This window comes from Acomys russatus, chromosome 7, assembly GCF_903995435.1.
Source record: "Acomys russatus chromosome 7, mAcoRus1.1, whole genome shotgun sequence".
Classification (NCBI taxonomy): domain Eukaryota; kingdom Metazoa; phylum Chordata; class Mammalia; order Rodentia; family Muridae; genus Acomys; species Acomys russatus.
In genome coordinates this window covers 35,752,770-35,762,563 of record NC_067143.1, presented here as the reverse complement: position 1 = coordinate 35,762,563, position 9,794 = coordinate 35,752,770, and the positions used below count along the sequence as shown (strand labels likewise).

Here is a 9,794-nt window from a genome sequence, read left to right as displayed (position 1 = left end):
GATGACGTTGAATTTACAGCATAGTCCAGGCTGGCTTCAAACTCACAAATTCTCCATTGTCGAATTCTAGATTTGCCCGTTTGTTGTCTTAGCCTTGACACTTGTGGTGGTTGGAATAGGAATGGCCCCCATAGACTCATGTGTTTGAACGCTTGGCCCATGGGAAGTGGCACTTTTAGGAGATGTGGCCTTGTTGGAGGAAGTGTGTCATTGTAGGGGCGGGCTTTGCGGTCTTCTATGCTCAAATTACACTCAGTGTGGCACACAGTCTCCCTCCGCTGCCCGCAGATCAAGATGGAGAAATTTCAGGCTCTTAGGGTACCGTGTCTGCCTTTGTGCCGCCATGCTTCCTGCCTTGATGATAATGGACTAAACCTCAGAAACTGTAAGCCAACCTTAATTAAATGTTTTATAAGAGTTTCAACGTGGTATTTCTTCACAGAAATGAAGCCCTAATTAAGACAATAGTTCTAGGCTGGGCGTGGTGGTGCACGCCTTTAATCTCAGCACTTGGGAGGCTGAGGCAGGCGGATTGCTGTGAGTTTGAGGCCAGCCTGGTCTACAAAGCAAGTCTAGGATAGCCAAGGTTACACAGAGAAGCCCTGTCTCAAAAACAAAACAAAAAAACAATAGTTCTAGAGTGCCCCAGGCCAGAAACCAGTGCTCCACTCAATTTTGGACTGACCTCCTGACTTCTTGTTGCCACACTTGGTGTTCTGGTTTTGATTTTTTTTTTTTAAATCTCATATAGACCAGGTTAGCCTCCCATTTGTTACATAGCTGGTGTTGGCCTTAAAAACTATTCCTCTCAGCCGGGCGTGGTGATGCACGCCTTTAATTAAATCCAGCACTCTGACCACTGTGAGTTTGAGGTCAGCCTGGTCTACAAAGTGAGTAGCAAGGCTACACAGAGAAACCTTTTCTCAAAAATTTAGAAAAAAAAATCCTATTCCTCTCATCTTCAACTCCCAAGTTGCTGGCATTACCCCACACCTGGGTTAGTTTTCAGCTATAAAATGTCACTAGATTAGAACATGACAACATGACAGATTAATGTTTGAAGAAGAATTTCCAGAGGTAGATAGGAAATGAATGTGTAAATAACCTTGTTGATAAAAACAAAGCAAAACAACAAAACCAATGAAGCAAACAAACAAACCACACTTTGCGTCTCAAGTGGAATAGGAGAGACTTTATTCTGAGCCAAATATGAGTGTCCTTGGTCCATGAATACAGACTCAGATTGCCTGAAGGACATGTTCCATTGTGGAAACAGTTTACCAAACTTTCATAGTCACAGAACAAAAGAAAGAAATCAAAGTACTTAGAAAATGCATTCCTATAATGCCAGCACTTAGGAGACAGAAGCAGGCAGATTGCTGTGAGTTCGAGGCCAGCCTGGTCTACAAAGTGAGTCCAGGACAGCAAAGGCTACAGAGAGGAACATTATCTCAAGAAACCAAAACAAAGAAACAAAACAAAACAACAACAACAAAAAATGCCCGGGGGTGGGGCTGGGGGGACACCAGGCAGGGGGGCTACAGCAGGAAGGGAAAGCCCTGCTATGGGCCACAGATGCTATCTGAGGACATTCTCAGCTTGGGGGTAGGTAGAAGTGAGTAGTTTGCTAAGAATGCATTTCAAAGTTTTTTTTGTTGTTGTTTGTAGACAGGGTTTCTTTGTGTAGCCTTGGCTGTCCTGGACTCACTTTGTAGACCAGGCTGGCCTCAAACTCACAGCGATCCGCCAACCTTTGCCTCCGGAGTGCTGGGATTACAGGCATGTGCCACAGTGCCTGGCTGATATTTTGATACTGGATCTGCCACATTCCAGTTCTCCACACTCATGGAAGTTATGACAAGTCAGTCCCTGCACAGACTCCTCAACACGGGGCTGGCTTTCCCAGGGAACTCACGTCACATCCTTCTTATCGATATGCTGTCCATAGAATGGGAGGTGATGGTCAGTGATGATTTGTCAATGACTCTTAAATCAGAAAGACCTGGGATTTATTATCAACTTTGATTCCTTGGACCTTGAGAAAAATACCTAGCTATTCCTGTTTCTTCATTTCACAAGGTTTTGTGAAGAATAAATGAGACTGTCTAGGGCTAGGATGAGGCTCATTTGGTAAAGCGCTTGCCTAGCATGTAGGGGGTCCAGAGCTCCAGTGTCACATACACTTGGTAAATGGTGGTGTGACCAGATTATTATGGGCTACGTCAGATGTGTCAGAGATCAGTAAGGCGCTCACCTAGCTCACAGTCTTTATTTGCACAAGCTTTTCTTCTCAGTTTACTTGGCAGAGCTACTTAGGAGCCACCTCAGACTCCTCAAATACCCAACATGTCTCTGGGTGCTTGTATTAGTTTTCTATTAAAATCCAAGTAGATGCCAGGTGTGGTGGTGCACACCTTTAATCCCAGCACTGGAGAGGCAGAGGCAGGTGGATCACTGTGAGTTCGAGGCCAGGCTGGTCTACAAAGTGAGTCTAGGTAGGCTTCTCCTCCTTCTCCTCCTTCTTCTTCTCCTTCTTCTTCTTCTTTTTGAGACAGGGTTTCTCTGTGTAGCCTTGGCTGTCTTGGACTCACTTTGTAGACCAGGCTGGCCTTGAACTCACAGTGATCCGCCTGCCTCTGCCTCCAGAGTGCTGGGATTAAAGGTATGCACCACTATCGTCTGCCTCTTCTTCTTCTTCTTCTTCTTCTTCTTCTTCTTCTTCTTCTTCTTCTTCTTCTTCTTCTTTTTCCTCTTCTCTTTTGAAACAGTCTTGCTATGTCACCCATATTGGCCTCAAACTCACAGCAACCTTCCTGCCTTTACTTCCTGAGTGCTGGTATTAGAGGCATGCACCACCATTCCCAGTTTATAAAACACCTGGGGCTAAATACAGGATTGTATGCACACTAGCATGCTTTCTATCAACTGAGCCGCATTCCCATCTCTGATGTCACACATTTTTAGGCAATGATAGGTTTCCTCTCCATCTGCTTTTTTCATGAGGTACTTAGCTAGTTGAATTTCATTTGCTTGTTTCAGAAACACATGTGAAGGGGTTTTTTACTTCTTTTTTAAAATATTGATTTATTATGTATACAGTGTTTCGCCTATGTGTAGGTCTGCTCACCAGAAGAGGACACCAGATCTCATTACAGATGGCTGTGAGCCACCACGTGTTTGTTAGGAATTGAACTCAGGACCTTTGGAAGAGCAGCCAGTGCTCTTAACCTCTGAGCCATCTCTCCAGCCCCTCTACTTCGTTTTGAAGATATGTGTTTCCTAAACTACTATTGGGAACTCAGTGAGGAAGTGATCGAGGGGAGGGATCAACATTTCATTTGGGTCTGGGAAGTTAAGTGGGAATTTCCCAGGCAGATGAGAGACTAAAATTATTCCATGCCAAGGGAAACCTCTATTATATTATGGCTCTTATCTCAAGCTATTCTGTCAATATTGCTCCATTCCCATCAATTTATAAATCCCTTGAGGTCACGAACCAGTGTGACTTCCTAAAATGTCCAGCCAGCTCATTACTTTTTAAAAAGATATATTTTATTAATTTATTCAGATTACATCTAAATTGTTATCCCATCCCTTGTATCCTCCCATTCCTCCCTCCCTCCCAGTCTCCCCTTGCTCCCCTCCCCTATGACTGTGACTGAGGGGGACTTCCTCTCCTGTATATGCTCATAGGTCATCAAGTCTCTTCTTGGTAGCCTGCTATCTTTTCTCTGAGTGCCACCAGGCCTCACCATCAAGGGGATGTAGTCAAATATGGGGCACCAGAATTCGTGTGAAAGTCAGTCCCCAATCTCCACTCAACTGTGGAGAATGTTCTGTCCATTGGCTAGATCTGGGTAGGAGTTCGAAGTTTACTGCACGTATTGTCCTTTGGCCAGCTCATTACTTTGTTATTTAATATTTAAAACATTTTTTTCTGTTGTTGTTGTTTTGGTTTTTGTTGTTGTTGTTTTTGTTTTTTTGTTGTTATTCTTGTTTGTTTTTTGAGACAAGGTTTCTCTCTGTACCCCCGGCTGTCCTGGACTTACTTTGTAGACAAGGCTGGGCTTGAAATTACAGAGATCTGCCTGTCTCTGCCTCTCAGAGTGCTGGGATTATAGGCATGTGCCACTACACCGAGCCATTTAATTTTTTTTTTTTAATTGGTTTTTGAGACAGGCCGAGCCATTTAATTTTTATTTACAGATTGATTTAGTATTTAATTAGCTTTTATTCATGTTTGTGTTCATGGACAAGATTGTATTTCTAGCATTTCATTGTGGAGAACATAGAGACATAAAGAAACAAGGCCCATACAAATCCAGGAACATCACTACCTGGGGAACCGCTGTTAATATATTGTCCTGAATGCTTCTCTTTTGTTTTTTGAGACAGGCTCACATAGAACTCTATGTAGACCTATCTGTCTGCTCTAGGCATGAAAGAAAGGCACCATTATCCCCATACCCCCAAACCCCAAGAGAGGGCCTTGAACTTATTATTATTGTTGTTGTTGTTATTATTATTATTAATTTATTTTTTGAGACAGGTTATTTCTATATAGCTCTGACTGTCTTGAACTCACAGAAATCTACCTGCCTCTGCCTCCTGAGTGCTGGGATTAGAGGCATGTACTACCATGCCTAAGAAGGAAGTTTCTAAGGAAGAGTCGGTACCATTGAAAATGGCTGGAACAAAAGCTTCAAATCAGGTTGTAAAGGCGCTCATCTGAATGCTAAGGGACACAAACCATATTGTGAAGGGGGTAATACAAAAAAATATATCTGTGACAAGAGCTCTGGACCTAGGCATGGTGGCACACACACCTTTAGTTCCAGCACTCAGGAAGTAGAAGGCAGATAGATCGTCAAGGTTAGCCTGGTCTACATAGTGAGTTCCAGGACAGCCAGAACCATATAGTGAGACTTTGTCCCACCATTCCCCTCCCCAAAAGACCTCTGTGTTTTGTATTTTAAAAAGAACAAAAGAACACGCTGCTGGTGATGATGACAATCTGGTGACAAACTGGTTCACAGAATTAAGAATAGAGATTACGATCATTCAAACAGTGTTATCACAGGTGGAGACAGAAACAAAAACTAGATGCTTCAGAAATAGAGGTGGGGTAAGAACCTGGGGTGTGTGCCTGGTAATTGAATGCTTACAAAGAATGGGCAGGAGAGGCATCAACTTCTAGCATGTGAAGCTTTTAGTATCTGTGGGACACCCAGCTGAAAGTGCGCATTAGAGGCTTCCAGGTGATCTGGATTGTAAGTAGAGGCGATCAGTGGTTTATGGTGAGCGTAAGGTCACGGAGAATGAGAGTTTTACTTTAATTATTATTAAGTTTTTGGAGGCACTATTTTACTCTGTAATCCAGACTGGCCTCAAACTCACGGTAATCCTTTTGCCTCAACTTCCCAACTATGGGATGATTTATAGGAGGAATGCATCCCCATTCCGGGCAAGTTATTGAGACGGGACCAAATAAAAATAAAAATTAAAATTAAAAAAAAAAAGAAAAGAAAACTGAAAAAGGCTCAGGATAGATTTCGATTGAATACTGATACTTTAAAAGATCACAAGGGCAACAAAAAGTGGCATACTTAACAGGGTCAAGACGTCCCCTAACTGCTTGAAAAAAAAAAGAGCATGAACTGCAAGGTTAGTCTGATAAACAGCTCTCCCGCTTCAGCATCTTCATCCCCGCCCCCGCCTCGCCCCCAAATTTAAGAGACTGAGCTGTTCTATATTGTAGCACACTGCTGGGGAAAACAGAGGCCAGATTGACAGACTGTGGCAGAGTAGGGCTGGAAGTCTTTCTTGTCGGTGTTGGTCCTACACTGCGCCCAACAAGAGCAGCTGAAAAGGCTCCTTCCACGAGCCGAGGTGCAGAGGGGGTTAACTCAGCTGTCAGGAGAAGGCAGGTGGCCACAAAGTTCGCTTTTCAAGCGCCTGACTTTGGCGGACTTTCCCTCTGAGCTGCGGATAGGGCGGTGGCGGAGAGTGTCGGGACAACGGACCAAGCTGCCCCCGGGACTCGTCTACGGCGCTCCGCCTCCTCGCTTCCGCAAGTGGAGGACTCAGCGGGTTCTCCAAAAGCGACCACGCCCCTTCCGCTCGCCCTGCGGGAGCGGGGGCCGGGCGAGGCCTCAAGGGCGGAGTCTGCGGGGCGGGACCGGCAGGGTGGGGCCGATGGCGCGGGGCGGGGCCTTGGGGACAGCGACAGCCCGCGCACTGGGTAGGAGTTGCCGCTGCTACCGCCGCCCGCGTCTTCAAGGTCTCAGCGCTTCCTCACCGGAGACCTGGACTCGGCCGCCATGTCCGCCGCGGAGGAGGTTGATGGGCTGGGTGTGGTCCGGCCGCACTATGGCTGTGAGTGCCCGGGGCTTGGGGGGTGTACGGGCGAGGGATCAGGCTCGGCTTTAACCCGGGGCTCAGCGGGGGCGGGGGCGCAGGGTGGCTCGGGACCGCGGGTACCCGGAAGAGCAGCGTGGCTGTGTGGCAGGCAGGCAGGCAGCAAGGTTGGCGCCCGAGCCCTCTGGAGCTCCCGAGGCAGCCGGTAGGAACCCGGAGGCCTCAGCCTTCGCTCGGGCGCTGCGGCAGGGGAGCCCCACCCAGCGCCTCTGCGCTTAGCTCAACTGAGATTGGGGAAGACGGCCTGCGGTGAGGTGGCAGGAGAACTGTGCCGGGCGTGTCCTGGGCACTAGACCCGGGGCTTCTGCTTGGGCACGGTGGGAAGGTGCTGCCCCGGTTGCTGCCTGCGAGGGTGACCCGGGGTGCAGATCCGCGCAGCCTCAGGCTGGCTGCGAGGTACAGATTTGGGCAAGCCACTTAAACTTTCTTGGGCTGCGTTCTCTAGTCAGCATTTCAAAAGTAAAATTAAAACATAAACACATCCAAAGCAACCCCCCCTCCCCACGTACTTCCTCATTTTCTGTAGCCATCCCTGCAACATCAGTAAGCTAATAACCAACTGTACCTGGGATAGTAGTTACAATAGGATCCCTTTGGGTCTCGGGTTTAGATTTTGTTTTATGTTGTGAGAAAAGTACATTCTTGAAGATACTTTAAACACATCCACAGTCAATGTGTTAGATAGTATGCCACGTTTGTGAAATTAGGAATGACTAAGGCCAGGCAGTGCCTTCAAAACCCGAGAGACCGAGACCGAGAGAGAGAGAGAGAGAGAGAGAGAGAGAGAGAGAGAGAGAGAGAGAGACAGACAGACAGACAGACAGACAGACAGGTGTACAATTAGTAATAAGATGTGGGCTTGGAAATTTAATCCAGTGGTAGAGTTCTTTCCCCCCAGGTATAAGGCCCTGAGTTCAGTCCTCAGTTCCAGGAAAAAAAAAAAAAAAGATAATAAGGTGCAATAAAGACACACGGTGCATGAACTAACTAGGTATAAAGAGTAAGGAGGCTGAAGAGAAGGGACTTAGGGAGGCCGTGGGAACACAAGCCTCCTTTTGAACAGAGATTTGAATGATGCAGTGTGGGGCAGGGTGCAGGAGACGTGACTCTGAGAGGGCAGACGTAAATTAAATATGGTATTGTAGAATATAGGGATACTTGCATCGTGTGAGTAAACTGAGTGGCTTGGTCGTGTAGTGGTGGGATTAAAAGGGAAAGGAGAAGGGTAAGAAATATTTCCAGAAGTAGTTGAGGCCCGTGAGAGGAGTTAGGGGTTCGTTTCATACCTCAGGTTAACTGGAGGAGGCAGATTGCTTCAAGGTTAAGTCCACGAGCCCTGGAGACAGGTGGATCTGAATGTAGGCCCCTTTATTAGCCCTGCAGCTGAGTTCATCCAGTCTCAGTTTCCTCATCTGTCAAACAGTGGTAATCACAGGATTGTTCTGGGCTTTAGTGGGAGAATGCATGTAAAATGCTTAGTCAAATTGCTGCTGGCTTTGGTTATGAGTAAAGAGGAGAGAGCATGATGCCCTCTGGTTTTTTTGTTATTGTTGTTGTTGTTTTTTGAAACAGGATCTCTCTATGTAGCCTTGGCTGTCCTGGACTTGTTTTGTAGACCAGGCTGGCCTTGAACTCACAGCGATCCACCTGCCTCTGCCTCCCGAGTGCTGGGATTAAAGGCGTGCGCCACCACTGCCTACAAATCAAAAAAATAAAAATAAAAAAATCCAGTGAGTGCTGCCCCTGCGTGCATGGGTGTCGGGCTGTCCATTGGGGCATGGGCAGCTTACCATGTCATAGCTACTTGGTGTCCTCGGAGGTCAGAGACAGCACTGGGTCTCCTTGAACTAGAAAAACAGATGCTTGTGAGTAGGGTGCTAGGAACCCAGGACCTCCTGGAGACCAACAAGTGTTCTTAACTGCTGAGCTGTCTCTAATGCCTCTTTATTTATACACACACACACACACACATTTACACACACACATACATATATATGTATATTTTTTTTGCTGGGGGTGTGGGTGTGGGTGTGGTGTGTGTTTCTCTGTGTAGCCCTGGCTGTCCTGGACTATTGTTATAGAATAGGCTGGCCTGGAACTCAGAGATCCACCTGCCTTTGCCTCCCCAGTGCTGGGTTTAAAGGCATGCGCCACCACGCCCAGCATTTATACATTTTTTAAAGGGTAAGATGAGCATAGTTGAAACCTCATGGTTTGTTTTTAGTCAAATCATTTGTAGTGCACCTGACTGCTCATCTATCCACTAGTTAGCCTGTCTTCCTAGGTGATAAGCGGCAATTTGATGGCTGTGGCCCTCTTGTATTGCTGAGGACAAGTAGAGATTTGGGCATTTACGCTCTTGCCTTCTTTCTTGTTTTAGCTGTCCTGGATAATGAGAGGCTCACCGCAGAGGAGATGGATGAAAGGAGACGGCAGAACGTGGCTTACGAGTACCTTTGCCACTTGGAAGAAGCCAAGAGGTAAAGATGGACTGACTGGAGAGCAGGCTGGGAGAAGGGAGCTGGTGTGCTTTTTAGATTTGTATTTTGTCTGTGTATGTGTTTGTTTTGTTTGAGTGTGCAGGTGCTTGCAGGGGTTAGAAGGAGACGTTACGGTCACCACCTGACGTGGGTGCTGGCGGCCCAGCTCTGGTCCTCTGAAAGAGCACCAAGTGTTCCTAAGTGCTGAGCCATGTACCCAGCCTCCACAGATAGCTTTCTTGGTGTGTGTTATGATGTAGTAGGCAGGAGTGTTGGAGGCTGGTGGTTGAGAGGATGAGTAGGTTGAGTGTGGAGTGTTTGTTTATGGGAACAAGTGCTCGGCGGCGGGCGGCTGTTCGTGAGACATGGTGTTGAATATTTGCGCATACTGAAAAGGTTGCCAGGTTTGTGTTATTCATCTTTTCTGTTTATACTGGTTGTTTTGGGGACCACGAGCTGGCTGTCAGAAATAAGAGTTTAGTTAGGGTTTGATGGTCTTCATCTTGGTCTCGAGACTCATGGGGTGGGTATTAGGTTTAGGGGGCTGACGAGAGTGGAGCTGTCAGGGGCTGAGGGTAAAATGCTAGTCAAGTGTCCAAGGTCCTGGAAGACGCACCAGTACTAGAAGCAAACTGCGGAGCCTCATCCAACAAGGGCAGCGCTGTCGGTATAGATCCATCCATTTGGCAGTGTTGCCAGACATTTCATCAAACGTGTGTGCTTCCACGTGCCACACAGACCCCTCAGGTTTTTTTGGTTTTCTTTTGTTTTGTTTTGTGACTGTGTCTCAGGTAGCCCCAGGCTGGCCCCAGACTCGGTCTGTTGCTAAGGCCTGTCTGATCCTCTTCCCACCAGCTCCCAGGGGCTGAGATTACAGGCGTGCAGCGCCACACCCAT

General features: G+C 47.0%; 1 protein-coding gene across 1 annotated transcript in view; it reads left to right on the top strand.

Annotated features, from left to right (window-relative positions):
* The first annotated feature begins 6,207 nt into the window (after positions 1–6,207).
* Iqgap1 (IQ motif containing GTPase activating protein 1) overlaps positions 6,208–9,794 on the top strand; it is a 101,278-nt gene continuing 97,691 nt past the window's right edge. Inside the window, exons 1-2 of the mRNA XM_051148815.1 lie at positions 6,208–6,375; positions 8,798–8,897. Of these exons, the coding sequence (XP_051004772.1) occupies positions 6,321–6,375; positions 8,798–8,897 (155 nt within the window). The 5' untranslated portion in view covers positions 6,208–6,320. The remainder of the gene's footprint in view (positions 6,376–8,797; positions 8,898–9,794) is intronic.